Here is a 21,184-nt window from a genome sequence, read left to right on the forward strand (position 1 = left end):
CCACAGTCCTTTCAACTCTCAATTCTTCCCTGCTACTTGACTGTACTTCGATGGGCCAATGACTCTCCTTTCAGCGAGGCGAGTAACAGGCCGGGTTTGGACCTCGGCCGACTGTTACAGTACGTACAAGCTACCTGCTTATCTACGAATATCCTTGATCTAATACAACCCAGGCTTCGCTCTCCCTCGTCGAGCGCGATGCTACAGTACCGAGTCTGTGCCGCCTGGCCAGTCGACAGTTAGGAAGCAGCCACAGTTTCGCGATTACTTTGTCACCCACCTGCCGTCGTCCTCGCTTCACCCGGACCCCCGTGGTCCGTCCTCGTCATTTCACAAGCTACCTCGCTCCGCCTCTATACCTCACACCGGAGATACTCCACACTCGCCAGCTGCCTTCCAAGCTTTAACAAATCGTGAGACAACAGTCGTCCGGATTCCACTCCGTAACGCGAAGCACCATTTCGGCGCCGTCACTTCCCGCGGAACCCGCCGGTCAAATGAAGACACGTACCAAGCCGGCGTCATTGATATCCCCGCCTTTGCGAAGCGACCTCCAACTTCGCTAACGATTAGACGATCCAACAAACAAGACCCTTTAGCCCACCCCCGGGAGTCGCGCGGTGCCGAAACAGCTAGTGGAGACCCACAAGTCTTCTATTTCGGTGTCTTTGATGGCCATGGCGGATCCGAGTGTAGTTCATTCTTGAGGGACTATCTACACGAATATATCCAGAATGTGGCATTTGATATCGAACTACGGTCAAGCCTACAACCTGGTGCTGAAGTGCCACCCGCCACTAGCGAACTACCTGTGATGCAAGAGGGCGACCGACGCAGAATCGGAGACCTAGAGAAATACCTTGTGCAGACCTGGAGACGGGTAGTTGGTGGCTACTTCAAGCGATTCAGGCCGCCGCATTTCGCCTACAATGGTACCGAGTCCACCGATCCAAGTATTGAAAATCACATCTCCATAGAGGAAGTCGTGGAGTACGCCTTCTTGCGTGCGGATCTAGACTTTGTCAATGCTCAAGCAGCCAAGCGAGACGACGATCTAGTCCAAGCCGAGAGACCTCTGAACGACGATGAAATCTTCTACCGACCTAGTATGACCCGATCTCCCCAGATCGGTGGAAGCGCCCGGTTCAAGGGCGGCAGCACCGGAAGTGTCGCTATGATCTCGACCCCGACGCCAACCCCCTTCTGGCACCCCATCGCCTCATCAAGCCTCCTAGTTGCCCATGTCGGCGACACGCGCATAATCCTCTGCTCAACAGAAACTGGAGAAGCCATTCCCATCACATCAAACCACCACCCCTCCTCCCCGATCGAGGCAACCCGACTCCGACGGTATGCCACAACCTTTGTAACAGACTCCTTTGGCGAAGAACGCATGAGCGGGCTAGCCAACACGCGCTCTTTCGGCGACGTCCAGTCCAAGCGCATTGGAGTCTCTGCCGAGCCCGAACTCAACCGTATAGAGATCGGCCCGGCCGAGTACTCATTCTTAGTTATGGTATCCGATGGTATCAGCGGGACACTGCTTGACCAGGAAGTCGTTGATATCATTAAGGAATCCAAGACGCCGGAACAGGGGGCGCATGATGTGGTCAATTTCTCGACCGAGGTGAGCAGGGAAGGTGACAATGCCACTTGTCTTGTCATTCGCCTTGGTGGTTGGGAGCGTCGTCAAGAGGGCGGCGTTGGTAGTATGGGTACTAAGGAGTCTCGCGAGTGGCGTCGACAGGATGCCACTGATCCGCGCAGGTCACGGACGTGAATGGGTCTCTTTGTATATTTGGGAGTTACGTTCTGTACATATTTTTTTCAACCTCTAAACTGGTTGTATATAATCCATGGTGGTCTATAAGAAAGCGACGCAATACAAGATTATACAAGCTTCAAATGTCTAACCTGGGATTATAGCTCACACTAAATATATATAATCTTTAAAAGCTAGCAGCAAATAATTTTGACATGTTGCAAGTCCCAAGACCATAATGTTTCAAATGTCACATCTCCAGGTGGACCGCGTGGGGAAAGCTCACTGGAGTCTTCCAAGGTTCCGCGTAATCCGCATTCCACAATTTCTCTTTCTTCCTTTCATCCCCTTCTTTTTATACATTTCTTTTTTTCCTTCGTTTCTTTGAAGGGGTCCAGGTGTGAACGAAACGTGCTTATCTCTTATCGTTGAAATTTCTCCTTGTTCCCTAAACATCTCCTATCCTTATCCCCGAGGGAATTCCTTTATTCTTATCTCGCTGACACGGTGTGTTTTCTCTCCCGAGATCTCTGCTGCATCCGTACAACCCGTCCAAAGCTGACAGCTCCTAGACCGTTCGCTATCCACACCTCCCTCCCTATACGAAAACACTTCGCCAGGCACATCCCTTTCACAATGAGCGCAAGAACACGACGACAAAAGGCTTCCCTCGCCGCTGAGGAGAGCGAAGATTCACCTGGTAATGGCTCCGTATCGACACCTTCAAAGCGCGCCTCCTCCAAGAAGAGAGCCAGATCCGCCGCACGGGAAGAAAGCAAGGAAGAGAAGGAAAATATCTTCCTTTTCATTCCGAATCTTATCGGTAGGATGCCCCGCTGATGTGGCTTGAAGCTTCAAGTTGCCATATAGTTCTAACATCTAACACGTTTACAGGATATTCCCGGGTCTTTTTGACCTTCGCCTCCCTATACTACATGCCTCTCCACCCCCGGACCTGCTCCTTCCTCTACACGGTGTCCTGTCTGCTGGACGGCCTGGATGGTTATGCAGCACGACACTTCCACCAATCCACCACCTTCGGTGCAGTGCTGGACATGGTGACCGACCGATGCACCACCGCGTGTCTCCTAGTCTTCCTGAGCTCCGCCTGGCCCCGGTGGGCCATCATCTTCCAAGGTCTCATCAGCTTGGACCTGGCCAGTCACTACATGCACATGTACGCTACTCTGAGTATGGGCGGATCCGGCCAGAGCCATAAGAAGGTCGATCCCAACCGTAGCTGGATTATGTACCAGTACTACACCAGCAAGGTAAGACCCCTCCACAGTGAACTGATTTTGCATTTTCCAAGCTTATCCGAAATAATTTATTAGCTCGTTCTGTTTATTTGCTGCACCGCCAACGAAGCCTTCTTCATCGGCCTGTATCTCCTGTCTTTCTCCTCGCCGACCCTATCTCCCTCCCTCCTGCAGCCTGTCTCCGACTCCCAGCTATCCTCCGCTCAGCCCGGAAACCCCGCCCACCCCGAGCCAGCCAGCCTCTTCGCCAGCCCCTGGAGCGCCGGTGCCCTTGAAATGGCGCGTGCGAACAAGCTTGAGAGCACCTGGCCCTGGATCATCACCGGCATCTCGTTCCCCATCATGGCCTTCAAGCAGTTCGTCAACATCGTCCAGATGGTGAACGCCAGCAAGTGGCTCGCTGAGGGCGATCTCGCTGCGCGCCGGTCCAACCGCAAGAAGTAAATGGCTGGAAGTACGGCGTGAAAGCTACATGGTAGCTAGCCGATAAATCCGATTTCCTTCCTACTTGTCATGCATATCTTTGGAGCTACGGTCTGCGTTTTGAGGGATGCTCAAGTAGACAGCGCTAGAAGCTGTCCCTTCCTCCCTAGGGGAGTGGTTGATCTGGTAGTTAGATCATGTTCATACGTGCCTTGGACAGGAATGATGGCTTTTGGTGGCCAGGCATAGTCCGGATCCGATCCTGGGACCCTGTACAGTACACACGCGGGTTGTGTTTTTCTTTTTTTCTTGCCATTTGTTCTCTCTTATTCTTCCTTTCGCTTTTCTTCCTTTTCATTTACCTTTTTTCTCCTTCTCTTTCGGGCTGTGTCTACGGCCTGGTTCTTTGATTTGTCTTCTCTTTACTCATTGCCCCTGCCGGTCTTTCATCATTAACGCCGTTATACATCATTTAATGCATTGCTCTTGTATTTGACTCTACTTATGACTGGCTGGAGAACCTAGTCAGTGATAGTCGTGGAACCTTGCTACCGATACTTGCTACTACCGATTTCTTGTCCTTTTTCCAAGGGAGACTGGTCCCTTTGGTTTCAGCTATTGCGCTTTTCCAAGTCCTTATTTGGGGTCTAAGATCCTCGCATCGTACATACATAGACAAAAGATTGCCATAATATGGTAGAAGAAGAATCATACAACATGTGTACATGCGTATGTATGATATGGATTCCTAAAAGCAAAAGAAAACACCCAGATGTTCCAAGGCTGTAAAGTTGGAATTTCCCTCTTCTAAGTCGATTAGCAAGCATGTAGGAATTCGGTAAACGAGTAATCAGATCCTTCAAGTCCGTCACTCTTTTGAGGAACACGTCCTTGTCTTTATTCTTCTTGCCATTGCCCTTCGGTTTTAGGAACATATATCAATTTAAGCAGCCTTTTTCGATAAGGGCATTGGGTTAAGATATCTGGTTCAAAGACATCCGGTGGTGCTTTGTGTTCAATTGATGGCAGATTGATGAAGTTGGAGACGAGACATAGGACCAAGTCATATGTTGATGCCCTCGTAGCTGTCCTTGGTTATATCAAGATAGTTGGCGAGATGTCATAATTCTTTCCTAAGCAGGTGACTATCGCGCCTGCTCGGTATCCATTTGCTGTTTTCCATCCAATAATGACAGAATGGGTAGGGGAGCAGCTCCATAGACCACTAGGAAACCCTCTTACACTCTGCACCGTGCATCATGGGAGTGTCTCATTGCCAACACGCTCCTCTGTGGCCTTTGAGAATTCAGGCGCCGCTCCCTGGCCGGTATTCTCGTTTGCGGGGAGGATGATCACTCTTGCGGGCTAGAGATAGATACTAGGACGGGTTAATATGTGTTTCTGGTGATGGAGAAGAAAGGGGAGGGAAACCGTCATGGCTGGATGAATTGAGCCAAACTGGTAGATATGTAAAGAAAGATGGATGATTGGGGAAAAGGAGAAGGGAAGCAAGATCGATGAAGGAGTATAGTTCTGCCCAAGCCAGAGCCGCAACAATTTGACTTTGGGAAAGAGCAAGGCTTGTAGATCAAGGCCGAGTGATGGGATGAGTCAACCTACTCCAATTAATTCATTCAAGTTGCATGACTCTATATACTGCTTTCTTGTTCTTCCTGTCATTTAGGGCTCCTTAGTTAGGGTGAATATACATCAGGTTATAGCACTACTTATCGATGGGTTTCTAGTACAAGCCCGAGGTTTCCATAACTAGCTGTTTATATATAGTTTGATGCTATTCTTATTCCAGCATCAATGACTTTATATATATTGAGTCGAGACATGCAAGCCCTAGATAGAGTAGCAAATAACGAAATACGAACTACATTACCATCAGAAGGAGTGTTGTGCAGAGATGAACCCCGGAGTTGCGCAGTCAAAAATCCTGATCTCCCCCTCGGGCTCGTATTCGTATACATGCCTCTATTGAGCGCCGATTAAACTGGAAGCGAACATAACGCCCCTCTCAACCCCTATACATAGTACACATCGTCAATTTCCATGTAACCTCGGTTTATGCACATTAATCAGATCTAAAATCACTCGAGTGGCTTCATTGGCGGCTTGGCTCTCTCCACAACGCAGGTACTTATAAGCCTGCCTCCCAACTGTGGACCCGAGGATTGTTCTCTTCGAACAAATATATCAATCGCTGTCGACATCGATATGCAATATCCAACATGGGAGATCACACCGAATATATAGCGAAGCACATTGATACAGACCTCCACTTCTGGAGACGCCCAGATGTCGACTTTGCCAACGATAAACCAGAGGATAATATCATGTCACATGAAACGCACCGGGTGCAAATAGAAGATATCCGAGGACAGGAATCATCCTACACACTTGACAAGAACGGATTCGTGTATCTGTCGCACGAAATGCCCGATCTCGACAAGGTTTCGGACAAAGAGCATACCAAGAAAACCATCATCCCCCAGACCGAAGAGTTAGTTCGCAAAATGTCAGTAGCACTCCTAGAATAAACATGCATGTCTGGTGATTGGAGCAGCTGAACGTTTCCACAGAACCGGGGCTACTCAGACCGTGACATTTGTACATCGGGTACGATGTCTCGTCGCAGACACATCCTTGCTCGCTAACAATTGCGCCCCCGCGCACAACGTGCACTCGGATTTCACGCCAACAGGTGCACTCCACTACCTGAAGACGGTTGTTCCGGACGAGCAGGAGCGCAACCGACTCCTCGCTGGCCGGGTCTTGATTATCAATGTCTGGCGGCCGTTACAGACTATTCAGCGAGATCCTCTCACGGTTTGTGATTGGAGTTCCGTTAATATCCAAGATGAGGGTGTTCCCACTCGTTTAAAGCTGTCAAGTGGGTGGAATGAACTCGGTCGGTATGCGTTTAGTCCGAGTCAGAGATGGTGTTATCTCAACGGTCAACAACCCAATGAGCCTCTCCTCTTCACGCAATTTGATAGCTCCAAAATGGACAAGGGAGGCTTCACAGTACCGCATACTGCATTTGTTGACCCGGAATATAGTGCCTCTGCTGCAAGGGAGAGTCTAGAAATCAAGATGTTTGCATTTGTTTAGTGTTTGTTCTGTTTGTCTCGTGTCAAAAGGAGTTTCAGGCTATATTTAGGGTCCTCACAGATCAGGCACTTAATTATTTAACTCTGAGTCAATAGTCAAAAATTCTTTCAGTTTCCCGACTACCCGCGGGGAAAAAAAAATAATGACTCAAAGTTCTTTATTGCCTGGGCTAGGCATCTGAAATTTCCACCACGTTGCACACGTGTTCTATGCAAGGTGCAAAAATTCGAATATCCCTTGCTACCTAAATTGCCTAATGGACCGGAGACCTGACGAAGGCTCCGGGACCCTGCATGAGTCGAAGATTTAGGGTGGTTTTATAGGGTATTTTAGGGTCCGTAGGTAGTCCGAGGGTAGTTTAGGGTAAAATCGGGCTCTTTGTTGCCTGATGTGATCGCCATTCGGTCCGCACGGCACTATTAGGAAATCCGGCATTTTAGGCCTTGGAATTTCCTAACACAGCATTATGGAGCCTGTCGTCATTTGACGTTTCAATTTTTTTTTCTTGTTTCATTTTTTTCCTTGTTTCAATTGCAATATTCTATATGGCTATGAATCATCTCATCTAAAAAATATAGTACTAGAGTCAAATTATTACTCATTCTGAGGGTCGTCGAATGACGCGATCGTAAAGCTGTCATTTGACGGGATATAGCACGCCTTTCCAAGAATTGATCCAATAAGAATTAGCGTAGGACCTTGTGGGAGCTGGCGCCATTTTTTTAAGCCATAAGGTGATCTCTCGGCATGGTCCCACCTGGAAAGTGGATCCTTGGAATTTTCTCCTTTAAGTGACTCACTTACTGTATAAAGGAAACCTCTACGCCATTCCGGTTTCTTCCCTCACCTCATCTCATCCTTTCCAGGAGGTGATGGTCTCTCCCCTCTATATTAAAAGTTGTTGCCCCCCTTTGAATCCTTCGACCGAGAATGGGCCAGAGGCATAACAGACGCCGCACTCGTCGTTCAAATCGCTCTATAACCGGTCTCGCTCAACATCCAACAACTATTCGAACCCCTCAGAATAGCTTTTGCAATATTGTGTCTGCCGACAACTCTCCTGACGCATGCATTTTACGCGAATCTCCGGCCGCCACCCTCGCCCCATCATGGCACTATGGGAATACAGCCTGGCAGACCCGTGAACGCCCCTTGCGGCTGGAATCAGGTGGAATGGAAGAAGCGCAGTGTCGTCTATTCGGCGGAGAGCCCGGCGACGATGTGAGCCTTTGTTACCGCATGCTTGAGTACTTCGGCGGACTCGACTACATCGACTCGTGAGTATCACTCGATTCCGATTCACCTGGAAAACATCAATCCTGACATCCCTCTCAGAACGAGTGGCCATGCCCTTGGAGATTGAATGTCTGAAGATTACGCCTGGAGATTCAACCGGATTGTTTCGCCACCCTTTTCTTTTTACCCAGTCAACAAAAAAAGACAAAACACCAAAACGATTTTACGAATCTGCGACGTTTATGAATCCGCATTCGACCAATAAAACAAAACAAAAACGCCATCGAAAATGAACCGACAACGTGACGCCCTGCGTTTATGTCACCCACTGCAAATGCGCCCACACCACACCAAAGTGGCAAGAACGCCTGATCACATGGATTACCCCGGGTCCCCGACTTGTAGCAATGAAGATGCCTCTCAGGTATCGGATTGGTCCCTCTTGACCCGGCCGTGTGAATCCCGGCCCACTGATACTATCACACACATGAGAAATGAGCCATAGGCTTTTTCTGACTGATACTTTCTATCCATTTGTCTTGATTAGTTGAGTTTGCGTCCGACCTCGAGTCGTTGATGCTTGAACTCCTTCTCCGGGCAGACTGGGAGAGGTCTTGGTTATCTTTGTTATGAGGGGAGAATTGTGTGCGATGGATCTGTTCTGTCTTTACTCCTAAACTGAAAGGAAAATGGATAAGGCTGCAGCATGTGGATTCGATTGGATATGACGACTGTAGCTCATTAAGAGTGTATTTAATCAGTATATATGCAGCCTTGAGCGCATTCTACAAAAAATTTATGAACAAATTTCGGACATGATAAAAAATACATTATAAAAGATACATGTAAAAAGATACAACAGATAGAATAACTTGTATAATGTGCTTTGTATGCTCCGTAGACATCAGATGCTTTCCGTGACACACCGCCTGACTCAAGAGAAACTGCCACGTATTGAGTCCCACTTAAGGCAGGCGGTAAGTGGTCACTGCTTGAGGACACGGTCATCACCAGATCAGGAAGTGCGATATTGATTCTCCTTTCATCACTCCTTTGTTTCTTGTGGGCCAGGCTTTTGGGCTCTAATTCGGCTCTTATTTTATTTCGATAATCCAAACGCGTTCTCTCGACCGTCCAAAGTGGCTACTGTTAACAGCCCTGTGCAACACGATCTTTAAATTCCGCGGCAAGCGGCCACCGCTGTCTGTACCCTGAACCCGCCGCAGGATGTCGTCAGACTACACCTATGATGAGCAGGTAGGGATGGGGCTTGATCAGCTAAAGACACAGTAATGCTAACTTTGGCTTCCAGGGCCAATTCTTCCCCTTCTTCATCCTCACCTTGACCGGTCTGGTCACTCTCCCTCTCACCTATAACCTCCTCCGACCTAGCAAAGGTGAGCTTTGGCAAGTCTATACCAGATGTGTTTCATAGGTTCTAACCACTTTATGTGATGTACAGAGCTTGAGAATACCGCTCCCCGCATCAAATCCGACTTCAAACCTAAAGATGCGGACCTTATCGACGCGCAGAAGCGCAAGCGCCTGCGCAAAGAGCGCCGAATTAAGCGCATTATCACGGTCATCGTTGGATATGCCGTAATGGCATGGATGGTCTACTTAATTGCTGTCACCTCCAGGTCGGTGGTTAAGGCATATGACCCTTATGATATTTTGGGTGTCTCGAGGGTAAGTTATCTAGTTTCTCGCTTACTACGCCCAGAGGATTTTAATTGACTAAATTTCTCGAAAAACAGAGCGCAGATGAGAAAGCCATCTCCAGACACTACAAGCGCATGTCTTTGATCTACCACCCTGATAAAATCCGCCCCGATCCCTCCAAGAATGAGACTATGGAAACGCTCAACGAGCGCTTTGTAGAACTCACCAAGGCTTATAAAGCTCTCACTGACGAGGAGGTGCGAAACAACTACCTCCAATTTGGCCACCCCGATGGCAAGCAGAGTTTCAGCATCGGTATTGCCCTTCCCAAGTTCATTGTTATGGACGGTAATGGAAAGTATGTTTTAATGGTCTATGGTGCCCTTTTGGGTGTCCTGCTGCCTTATATCGTCGGCAAGTGGTGGTATGGATCTCAGCGCTACACAAAGGAGCGTGTCCTTGTTGCCAGCGCTGGAAACATTTTCCGCGAGTACAAGGATGATATTACTGAAGGTGGAATTATCAGCGCTTTGTCCTCCGGTGAGGAATTCAATGATATGCTCAAGGGTGCTCGGGCCGAGTCTGGTCTGGCCAAACTCGAGAAGCGGGTGCTGGCAGATGATAACTCGTTCCTTACGGCCAAGGACCGTGCGGCGCTGAAGCAGTTGGATAGCTCCTCTCGTCGGAAAGCTTTGGCTTTGCTGTGGGCTTATCTTGGCCGCATTGATCTTGACGATGCCTCTCTGGATGCTGGTAAGAAAAATCCCCCATGTTGTGAAACATACCACTAACAGCACTTCCGCAGAAAAATATGAAGCGGCTCCTGTCGCCCTTGCTCTCACTGAAGCTTTCACAGCTATTTCACTCGCATTTGGTAACCTTGGACCGATCGTTGGTGCTTTCAAAACTTCCCAGAACCTCATTCAGGCTGTGCCCCCGGGCTCATCCCCACTGCTGCAACTTCCCAACTTCACCGATGCCATTGTCAAGTCCGTAGAGGGCGAAGACTCCAAGGAGCACCTCACCGTTCAAAGGTACATGGAACTGCCAGAGGCTCGACGACGCAGTCTTACTGTCGGTGCTGGTCTTCTCTCTGATAAGCAATACACAGACGCTATGTCTGTTGCCAAGCAACTCCCCGTGCTCCAACCCGAGCGGATCTTCTTCAAGGTTATGGGAGAAAAGGTGATCACACCCAGCAGTCTGGTACAGCTGGTAGTCAAGGCCCGCTTCATCCCGCCAGGCAGCACATCCGTGCCGCCAGTGAACCCGCTCGACCTGGAGGACATCGACCCCGACGAGGACGACTTGGAAGCCCTGATGGGTCGCAAGCCAGCCAAGAACCGCGCCACCAAGATGGAGGACGGAAAGAAGGTCGAGACGAAGATCGAAACCATCCAGCCGCCTCTTGCCCACGCACCGTACCTAGCGCGCGACCACTCCCCACGCTGGAACATCTTCCTTGCAGACGGCAAGCAGGGCAAGATGGCCGTGCCACCGTTTACCTTTACCACATTTGACAAGCCGATCTTCGACGAGGCCGGCAAGCCCACCTTCAACGTCCAAACTCTCAAGATGCAGTTCCAGGCTCCCCCGCAGGTCGGCGACTTCACCTTTATCCTCCACATGATCTGTGACAGCTACCTGGGTCTTGACAACACGGCTCAAATTACTCTGCACATTGACGATCCTGCCAAGGCAGCCGCTGTGGAAGAGGAAGACGACATCAGCGAGCCAGACGAGGGTAAGTCCATCTCCGCTACTCACTAAACTACTTGTTTCTTTTACTAACACTTTTTTCAGACTCAATCGCCGGCCAAATGCAAGCGATCAAGACAGGCCAAGCACCCAAGAAGAAGTCTAAGGATAAGGATTCCGACGACTCCAGCGAGAGTGATACCGATGGCGACGCTGGCGATACCAGCGACACCGACACAGAGACCGAAGACGAGGATTGATTCCCTTTCTCATGCATTTGATTTGATTGTACTCACAGCTTGTGTGTTGTGTATGTGTGACATTGGCCTTGGCCTTTCCCTTGCCCTGGGCTTAGACCTACTGTTGCCACTATGGCGTTTTCTAGAGTTTGTCAAATTAAACTCTTATTCATCGGGTAGTTATGACTTCTAAGGTTAGACATGGCTATGTAATTCAGCTTCGCTGTCTAGAACTCATTACTCTGGGAAATGAGATAATGTAAGGCTAGGTATTCCCGATTTTCATACAATAATCAACTGCCAAGATAGTGGATAATCTCTACCGTCACCTATACCTGGATAACTCTTCTAATTGTGGATACACACGCTGCAACACTGTAACTTTACAGAACACCCAGATGTTCGAGAAGATTCTCTTTAAAGTATGGCTGTTTCGGCCAATGGAAGTGCATGATATGTTCCAGAAACGCATCCCTAGCTGTGCAATGTTGAGAATCCTACTTAATTCGCAGCAACTAACGTGCTTGGGATGGCTTCAACGCTAAAGCTCATTCATTATGCTAAGATATTCTTGCATGGCAAGGGATCTTGAACTCCTACGGAATGGAGATGCGGCTTTGATGCAGTTTGATAGCTTCGTTACCCATTCCTGTATATGACCTGCATCAAAGTTGTATGGAACGATTTCAATTCGGACTACGTTTAAACTGCCTCCACCGGCGGAATCCATTATTCCCTCTATTTCTCTATCCCATTCATGTTTCTATCATAAACTGCTATCTTACATATGAGGGCTTTATCATTTGTGTCTACAAGGGTATGAAGTCTATAAATATGGGCTTCTTGCCAAGCATTGAGAGGTCAGACAGAGTGTTTACAATTTATCTTTGGTATACTTCGAGTATCAAATTCATCTTTCATGCTTTGTACCAGTTTCTATACTGTACGTTTCAACATGCTACTCCGCTTTTGCATCATGGCGAAGAAAGGCTGTATGTATATAACGAGATAGACTAAAACCCACATGGGAGACATGCCTCGATCCTTTGCATGGCTTAATTAGACTTGTATTTACCGGAGAGCTTCGCTCTCACTTTCTTCCATCTTGTCCCCTGCTTCTTTGTTTTCTTTTGAACTGACTCTTCTCTGTCAGAAACCTCAGACGTGTCACGCTGCAGAGAGGTTATTCTGTTTGAAAACCAGGTATACTGTTCGCTATCCTGGCCCCAAACAGCCTCAGTGCCTACCAGCCCCCGCTGATAATGTAGCAGAGCGGTGTCGACTTTCCCGTTTTTCTCACATGAACGGCCAAAATTCCTAAAGATTCTCAAGGCAGGGGTGTATGTGAAAGGTGAGGTCGCGCCAAAAGCCTTCTCGTAGCCTTCTAATGCTCGCCCGTACATCGCCTCTGCCTCTTGGAGCCGGCCATGATTCGCGTAGAGGTTACCGAGGTTATTGACGGTATCAAGCGTCGACGTGTGTTCTCGTCCCCACGCCTTCTCCTTGCCTTCTAATGCTCGTTCGTACATCGTCTCTGCCTCTTGGAGCCGGCCTTGATTCGCGTAGAGGATGCCGAGGTTATTGACGGTATCAAGCGTCGACGTATGTTCTCGTCCCCACGCCTTCTCCTTGCCTTCTAATGCTCGTTCGTACATCGCCTCTGCCTCTTGGAGCCGGCCTTGATCCGCGTAGAGGATGCCGAGGTTATTGACGGTATCAAGTGTCGACGTATGTTCTCGTCCCCACGTCTTCTCCTTGCCTTCTAATGCTCGTTCGTACATCGTCTCTGCCTCTTGGAGCCGGCCTTGATTCGCGTAGAGGATGCCGAGGTTATTGACGATATCGAGCGTCGACGTATGTTCTCGTCCCCACGCCTTCTCCTTGCCTTCTAATGCTCGTTCGTACATCGCCTCTGCCTCTTGGAGCCGGCCTTGATCCGCGTAGAGAATGCCGAGGCTATGGACGGTATCAAGCGTCGACGTATGTTCTCGTCCCCACGCCTTCTCCTTGCCTTCTAATGCTCGTTCGTACATCGCCTCTGCCTCTTGGAGCCGGCCTTGATTCACGTAGAGGATGCCGAGGCTATGGACGGTATCAAGCGTCGACGTATGTTCTCGTCCCCACGCCTTCTCCTTGCCTTCTAATGCTCGTTCGTACATCGCCTCTGCCTCTTGGAGCCGGCCTTGATTCACGTAGAGGTTACCGAGGTTATGGACGGTATCAAGCGTCGACGTGTGTTCTCGTCCCCACGCCTTCTCGTAGCCTTCTAGTGCTCGTTCGTACATCGCCTCTGCCTCTTGGAGCCGGCCTTGATCCGCGTAGAGGATGCCGAGGTTATTGACGGTATCAAGCGTCGATGTGTGTTCTCGTCCCCACGCCTTCTCGTAGCCTTCTAGTGCTCGTTCGTACATCGCCTCTGCCTCTTGGAGCCGGCCATGATTCGCGTAGAGGTTACCGAGGTTATTGACGGTATCAAGCGTCGACGTGTGTTCTCGTCCCCACGCCTTCTCCTTGCCTTCTAATGCTCGTTCGTACATCGTCTCTGCCTCTTGGAGCCGGCCTTGATCCGCGTAGAGGCCGCCGAGGTTATTGACGGTATCAAGCGTCGACGTGTGTTCTCGTCCCCACGCCTTCTCCTTGCCTTCTAATGCTCGTTCGTACATCGCCTCTGCCTCTTGGAGCCGGTCTTGATCCGCGTAGAGCCGACCTAAATAATGCAGAACTCCCACGTCCTTATCTTCCACTTTTAGATTTCTTATTATCTCCAGACATCTATCTGCATGTGCAATCAGCCGCCGTTGTATAAGCCAGAATGCGGGCTCGTCTTCCCCAGGGACATGCGTCGCTACACATTTGACTGCCATCCAGGCCAGGCTATTATCAAGCCCCTGATTTAGCACATGAATCATCCACGAATGAACGCAGCCGTGTACGCTATACCCTTGTGACTCCACACGCTGTAGTGTGGTAGTCGGATCAGCTTCAACGAGCCCGTGGCTGCACAAAAGTCTTAAGCTTGCATGAAATGTGAGCTTGCTCTCTGTCAGTGCGCTCAGCCATTCTGGCTTCTCCAGGCCGCTATCTTCTAGCAGCTCGTACCATAGGTCTTCATTAGCGAAATAGGCCCATTGTCGGAGAAGCATTGCCGCAATTGGGCTCTGCTGCTGAATGTATCGATACGAGAGATTCCAAGCTGAGTATAGCGTTTGATCGTATGCCCCCAGCTGTGGCGTATCTTCATGTAATCGCTGCCATGATTCTCGGTACAGCTGAAGGTACTCAGTGCAGCTTATTGACACCTGCTCTAAATATGCGCCCGCTGTCGCGAGGGCGAGAGGAAGTCCATCGAGCTGCCTTGCAAGATTAGTGGCTGCGGGGTCTGCTTGATATTAGTACTTGACATCGGACCATATGTTCGACACTCACCTTGTCTTAGATCCTCACGGCCAGAGACAGAAGCCAGGACGTCGAGGCTATCATTGATATCCTCTAGCTTGCGTAAGTGCAGTCTCTGGCCTAGCTTTACCATAGAGGACCGCGTGGTCACAATAATGGCACCATGATCGGTCTCGGGGAGGAACTTCTGAAGATTAAAGGCCTTTGTAAGGTCTTCGTAGTCATCGCCGTTGGTATCTGCCCCAACAAAGGAAGCAGAGCTTAGGCCCTTCCCCGTATGGTTGCCTAATAAGGGATTATCATAGTTATCATAGACGAGCAACCAGCGATCGTTCGTCGGCTCGTCTAACCATCGTTTGACCGCTTTCACTGTCTCATCTAGGTCTCGGCCCCCCAAAGCAACTGCAATGTATGTAGCAGACGGGTGGTGGCGTACAATCCACTCAGCCATGCGAGCAAAGCTTTGCTTTAACGCTGTTTCATCTCTTGCATTTAGCCATATTGTCGCCGAATAATGAGACCGATTTTGTTTCATATAGGCGATGGCTAGCTGCGTTTTGCCAATACCACCTAGCCCATGCACGATAGCAGTACGGCGTCCAACAGTTGTGTCGAGGATCTCTTGCATTCTCTTGAGCGAATCTTCCCGTGCGACGAACCGTGTCACTTCGGATATCTCGGACAAATCAAGCGGGAGCTCAAAGGTAGTAGGTGTTGAATTCGGATTTCTAAGTAATGCATTAATGACATATACACATGTATTCGTGGCTTCTCCATAATAGGACCGCGACATATTTACCGTTGCACCTCTTCAATGGCCATGTGGAAAAACAACTGCCGTGCATAAGCGGCTGCCACCGCTGCAGCGTAACCATGCCACTGGTCGTTCTTATGCGAGTCGCAATAGTCGGAGATACCTCGAATCACCATACAAGGGAAATCGGTCAGGGCTCCTGCTGCCTCCATTTCGAAGCATAGCACCCCGTGCGCCTGCGCCAGATCATCTCTTAACCCAGCATCCTTTATCACTAACTCCCCCGATGCTATTGTTCCTCGGTGGATAACAATAAAGGAGTCATCTTCCTTATCCGTTGGCCGCTTGATACGCTGCCTCGGGTCACATCCACCATCTTCACATGATATCCCTTGCTGCTTATGTGTATAGTCTGAAGGGTAGAGATGGTCATCCGCGGCTCCAGGGAACTTAAAGCGACGAAGTGATCGACTGCTGGTTTGGATTCGCTCCAGATTCTTCCAAATTGGATCATAACCCATCCGTTGGCGTCGGACAGCCACTTCTCGCGCAGCGTTAAGAAGGGCTGTTGGCGGGGGTGCGAGGAAACCTTTGCGCTCAAAGTGACCCCCCTTCGCCTTTCCGTGATCGTACTGTACTGCTCCAGAGTGTACACCAGTCGGGTCACTAACGACCACATGCCCTAGACGGATCATTCCACACTCGGTCTTTATCGGCACGCCACCCCCAATCCCAACCAGCAGGACATATTTGAGGTTTGGGAATGTCATTCTCATTTGGGTGACGACAGTAGCGGCGAGACAGTTCCCCGCCTGAGGAAGACCAGCGATGACAACGTTATGGTTATTGATGCTGCCGAGGTTGTAAACGTTTGTGTCCCCGCTTGGTTGCGGAAGAGGTTGGTGCTCCTCGTCTAGCATCTCCATTGCCGCAATCTGTTCCACCTCCAACGGACAAATCCATCCCACCCGGTAGGAATCGCGGCTCAAATAATTCAGCGACATTTTTGGCTGCACGGTCGGCGCACTTCGTCAAGGGAGGTTTCAGGCCAAGGATCGTAGGTTCCTGGTCGTCGGCGTCGAAACCATGGCAGTCGTACTCCGTAAAGTGATATACTATCCAAGATAAGTGAGGGCCCTAGCAAGAAACCTGGAGCGCGAGCGCAAAACCTCGCGATTATCCCCCAGCACCCGGGCCGAGGCGCAGCACCTAAGCGCTAACATAGTGCGTACTAGGGAATGATCGACCAACTAGACACGAACACGAGTCACAAGGCGAGGATAACCAACTCCATATATCACTCTAGTCATTCTTCCGTTCATATAGGGCCTTAGAGGGGCAAGACACGTTGACGATCTCTAGTGAAGGACGAACCCAAGTTGTTAGTGGGATGGTATATTCAGGGAAGCCGAAAATAGTAGAGATTGATGTGCTATGCACTATATTCTGAAAACCAACATGGTAAACAGAATAGATCCGAGACCGAGAGAAGAAAAGCATTTTACTAATGATTGTACTCTTTTGCCCCATCCTCTCACCTCTCGCCCCGTAGTCGGCCAGCAATAGAACTTGATCGATCAACTACATGTATTATTGACTTGCCGAATATGCTCTTGCTATATGTATACCTTCGGTGAGAAAGTGCCTCCCAGGGCAACACAATCCTCAATAAGCCAATGCATAAGCCCAAACTTCCACAATCCATTTCAAGTCCTCCGTGCTTCCCCCATCCCTCCGTGCTTCCCCCATCCCTCCGTGCTTCCCCCATCCCTCCGTGCTTCCCCCATCCCTCCATGCTTCCCCCATCCCTCCATGCTTGCTCCATGTCTACTCTCTGCTACTCCCCGCCTCCTCCGTACTTCCTCTGTGCCTCTTCCACATCCTCACAATTCCCATCTTCCAATTCTTCTAGCGACTTTGTTTCCAAGTGAATTGTTCCCCGACCCGTTCGATGACAGACCAGGGAAAGCATTCGTTAGGGGCGCTCCGGGGCGTCCACCTGACCTCCTAACGTACTCAGCGCCGGATGGTTTCTGGCCCTACGACGGAAGAAAACTCGCTTGGCCCATTTCCAGGCTTCGACGCCAATGAAGAACAGAACAGCTTCGACCGCCACGATGCCCCATTCCCAGGTGATAGGCTTATGTTTGAAGACGACGTCATTCAAGACAGGGATATAGAGAATAGGGAACATGGTGATCCATCCGGCCATAATGGACCAGAAAAGGAACTTGTTCCGCCAGACGTCGTATATCCACTGCGTAAAGTATTTCTTGGATTTCGGTTGCATGCGGAAGAACGACCGGCGCAGATTGACCATTTCCCAAGCCAGGAACAGCGCAAACCAGGTCAAGCACACGAACGTCGTCGCACGTGCTTTGAAGACTAGTTCGCAATCTTTGATATCTTTGGACCACGCCTGGTTACAGCCGCGGGCTAGATTGCCGTCGCCAAATCCCCACATGCGGATAGAGAATGCTGCTAGGCAGAGTGCTGCGGTCCACATACCATACACCAGAATGTCGATGATCACCTCCCAGGTGAAAATGCCTTGCTTGCTCTGGGGGGGACGTTTCATGATGTCAGACGCAGCCACCTCCATTCCGAGGCCCATGTCGGGCATGCCTGATGTAATCATAATAATCCAGAGAATTTCGACCGGCGAGAGAGGGAAGACGGATTGATTATCGGCGTCTTTGAAAGCTAATCCGATAAGTAGGGTGCAGGCCTGAGCGATGTTCTCTGACAACAGGTGAAGCACGAATTTTTGAATATTATCAAAGATACGACGGCCTTCTTCGACGGCATTGAGAATCGAGGCAAAATTGTCATCTGTGAGGATGATATCTGATGCATCTTTCGCCACGTCCGAACCTGCCTGTCCCATAGCGATACCAACGTCGGCATGTTTAAGCGAAGGAGAATCATTCACTCCGTCTCCAGTCATAGCTGCAAAGCGGCCACGGCGATGAAGGGCGTCAATCATACGCACCTTAGTCTGCGGAGCACAGCGTGCAATGACCAAAGGCAGAGTCGGAAGCAAATCTACCTGCTCATCGGTGAGTTTATCGAATTGCCCAGCAGTCATGACCATAGCGTCCGCGACATCAGCCGCCACTGCATCGAAATTAATAGGAAGGATTCCTACTTGCTGAGCAATGGCTTTGGCAGTGCCAGGGTGATCGCCAGTCACCATGTGGACAACAATACCAGCGCGGTAGCAGGCCTGGATTGAGCCGGCCGTCTCGGGACGTGGAGGATCATACAAGCCGATCAGTCCTAGGAAGCACAGATCATTCTCTATATCTTCGCGATTCAGGTCGGCGTCTTCGAGCAATTGTGTTTTGGCAGTGTATGGTCGATGGGCCAGAGCCAAGACTCGGAGTCCTAGTTTGGCGAGTTCCTCCATGTTCTGGAGGATCTTTTCGCGGTGGTCGTTGGTCATTGGCACGGGCGTAGATGAATCTTGGTCCCAGATGACAGAGGTGCATGAATCTATGATGCGCTCGACAGCACCCTTGGTGAACACCATTGTCCGTGTCTCTTGTTGGGTTATTTTGCTGAAAATCACAGACATTTTCTTCACGGTTGAGTCGAATGGGAATTCAGCCTGTTGGTGCCACACGGTACCCTGGCCTTTGACCGTACCCTGACCCTTAGTCCAGCGGTCGCGGTTCCAGTTGAACCTCGATGCAAACACATGAATGGCAATTTCTGTGGGTTCACCGCGCGCGTTCCATTCGCCCTCCTCGGACTTGTACACGTGAGAGAGATTAGCCATTGAGGCGACGTCCAGAAAGTCTTCAAGCTGGCGGTTTCCCGAGACCAGGCCTTCTATGTTGTCCGTAGCGGCACCCTCCTCCTCATGATTCAATTGCGAAGGAGGTACCGGAGTGAAGGTGACATTTCCAACGGTAGGATTAAAAGGCTCGTTGGATGGGCCAACGGAGTACGTTCCTCGAGACGGAATCCATGCCTTTTGAACAACCATCTTGCCCTGAGTTAATGTACCGGTTTTATCGGAGCAGATATCAGTGACCGCACCGAGCGCCTCCAGCGAGTCCAATTTGCGAACAATCACGTTGCGTTCGACCATGCGTTTAGTACCCACTGCCATAGTGATGGTAAGCACGACCACTAGGCACGCTGGAATCATACTGATACCAGTTGCGACGGCGTACATGATGACTTCGGTGTTGCTACTGAATGAATTTGCAGCCATACAAATAATGGCAAAGATAACGGCAATTCCAAATAGTAAACAGGCCAGCTTTGAGAGCTTCCTCTGCAAAGGCGTTCCGACATTAACACCGAGGAATCGACCCACGGCGTCCGCCGAGGTGAGACTCCAGGCCTGGACGTACCAACGCTTCTTGGTCTCACCGTTGGGACCACGCTTAACCGGGCGACGCTTGTTACCACTGCCCCGCAAGGCGAGGGCAATCGATCCGATTTCAGTGTACATGCCTGTGCTGATAACCACACCACGTCCACGACCACGAGTGACGGTACTAGAGCTGTAGGCAATATTAAGGCGATCTCCAGGGCCAGTATCATCTTTGAACGTCAAGTCGCATTCCTTCTGGACGGGAAGAGACTCGCCAGTCAGGAGAGCCTCATCGGTTTCAAAATTGACTGCTTCAACCAGGCTGATATGTGTCAGTAAATTCCAACAACTGCCCCAAAGGCTTCGAAATCGCAGGTTGGATCATGATAGGAAACTCACCGAATATCCGCTGGAACGGTATCACCCGTCCTAAGCTCGACCATGTCACCTGGCACGATGTCTGCCGACGGCACCGAGAATGTCTGTCCACCTCTCGAGACCGTGCCGGTCGGGGACGACAGTGAATGCAACGACTCCATTGTTTTTTCCGCGGCGTATTCCTGGAAGAATCCAACGATGATATTCAAGACAATGACAGCGCAGATTACTCCGCCCTCAATCCATGACTGAATTCCGAAACTGACTGCCATTGCGAGAATCAATACCTACAAGAAACAATGTATTAGATTCGGAGAGCTTTGAAGGAGTTTCGCGGATTAACACGAGACAGTGGGTACTTACTAGCATCATTGCGTTGGCCACCTGGCGCACCAAAATCTTGATCACCGATACGCCTTCGCCTTCATCCAGTTTATTGGGACCATATTGCTGCAGACGACGACTCGCTTCATCAGGGGCAAGACCCTCATCCAGCCCAGTACCGAGTTCTCTGATCACAGCTTCAAAAGTAAGCGTATGAGCCGGCTGGCTCAGTGGACTACCACCCGACCCGGAGTCGGGGGGGATGCCTTGCTTCTCGTCTGGCATTGGAGATTGTTCTCTGGTGAGAATATAACTTTCTGTGGTAACTACCGAGCTGTTTGCCCGTCTGAACTTCTGTCGGGGCAATCACTTGCTGAATAGTTGAACAGAAAGTAGCTCTCTGTGTGGGGAGGAAAGTAGCGGGGAGGAAAGTAGCGGGGATGAAAGTAGCTCAGACTCTGTTATGAGACACTTAGTATGGCTGCCCCAGATTATAGTCTTGGCCCAGGGTTCCAAGATTTAATCCCTGGGCACCCGGGCACGTTGTACGGATCATTGGAAGAGAATGGATTTGGTCTTGGTGCCAAGATATTGGGCCGGTCGCCT

The 21,184-nt window shown here is 50.0% G+C and overlaps 7 protein-coding genes across 7 annotated transcripts; 5 read left to right on the plus strand and 2 right to left on the minus strand.

Annotated features, from left to right (window-relative positions):
• Positions 1-58: 58 nt before the first annotated feature.
• ptcA (type 2C protein phosphatase PTC6) lies at positions 59-1,780 on the plus strand (the record flags this gene model as incomplete). Its single annotated transcript, XM_057232603.1, has 2 exons — positions 59-119; positions 174-1,780. 2 exons carry the CDS (start codon positions 59-61, stop codon positions 1,778-1,780), a joined length of 1,668 nt encoding a protein of 555 aa, XP_057082145.1.
• Positions 1,781-2,398: 618 nt separating this feature from the next.
• On the plus strand, positions 2,399-3,465 carry N7447_008342 (CDP-diacylglycerol--inositol 3-phosphatidyltransferase; the record flags this gene model as incomplete). The annotated part of the gene is made up of 3 exons (XM_057232604.1): positions 2,399-2,585; positions 2,657-3,033; positions 3,097-3,465. 3 exons carry the CDS (start codon positions 2,399-2,401, stop codon positions 3,463-3,465), a joined length of 933 nt encoding a protein of 310 aa, XP_057082146.1.
• Positions 3,466-5,681: 2,216 nt separating this feature from the next.
• N7447_008343 (uncharacterized protein) lies at positions 5,682-6,564 on the plus strand (the record flags this gene model as incomplete). The annotated part of the gene is made up of 2 exons (XM_057232605.1): positions 5,682-5,968; positions 6,033-6,564. 2 exons carry the CDS (start codon positions 5,682-5,684, stop codon positions 6,562-6,564), a joined length of 819 nt encoding a protein of 272 aa, XP_057082147.1.
• Positions 6,565-7,494: 930 nt separating this feature from the next.
• On the plus strand, positions 7,495-7,927 carry N7447_008344 (uncharacterized protein; the record flags this gene model as incomplete). Its single annotated transcript, XM_057232606.1, has 2 exons — positions 7,495-7,841; positions 7,900-7,927. 2 exons carry the CDS (start codon positions 7,495-7,497, stop codon positions 7,925-7,927), a joined length of 375 nt encoding a protein of 124 aa, XP_057082148.1.
• Positions 7,928-9,027: 1,100 nt separating this feature from the next.
• On the plus strand, positions 9,028-11,420 carry N7447_008345 (J domain-containing protein; the record flags this gene model as incomplete). The annotated part of the gene is made up of 6 exons (XM_057232607.1): positions 9,028-9,057; positions 9,113-9,197; positions 9,263-9,489; positions 9,558-10,215; positions 10,268-11,206; positions 11,266-11,420. 6 exons carry the CDS (start codon positions 9,028-9,030, stop codon positions 11,418-11,420), a joined length of 2,094 nt encoding a protein of 697 aa, XP_057082149.1.
• Positions 11,421-12,454: 1,034 nt separating this feature from the next.
• On the minus strand, positions 12,455-16,553 carry N7447_008346 (Disease resistance protein; the record flags this gene model as incomplete). Its single annotated transcript, XM_057232608.1, has 3 exons — positions 12,455-14,778; positions 14,826-15,523; positions 15,595-16,553. The coding sequence occupies 3 exons, from the start codon at positions 16,551-16,553 to the stop codon at positions 12,455-12,457; spliced, it is 3,981 nt and encodes a 1,326-aa protein (XP_057082150.1).
• A 971-nt stretch (positions 16,554-17,524) lies between these two features.
• On the minus strand, positions 17,525-20,863 carry N7447_008347 (cation-translocating P-type ATPase; the record flags this gene model as incomplete). Its single annotated transcript, XM_057232609.1, has 3 exons — positions 17,525-20,198; positions 20,276-20,541; positions 20,618-20,863. The coding sequence occupies 3 exons, from the start codon at positions 20,861-20,863 to the stop codon at positions 17,525-17,527; spliced, it is 3,186 nt and encodes a 1,061-aa protein (XP_057082151.1).
• Positions 20,864-21,184: the final 321 nt, after the last annotated feature.

This window comes from Penicillium robsamsonii (assembly GCF_028829455.1).
Source record: "Penicillium robsamsonii strain IBT 29466 chromosome Unknown utg000005l_segment0_segment0, whole genome shotgun sequence".
NCBI lineage: Eukaryota > Fungi > Ascomycota > Eurotiomycetes > Eurotiales > Aspergillaceae > Penicillium > Penicillium robsamsonii.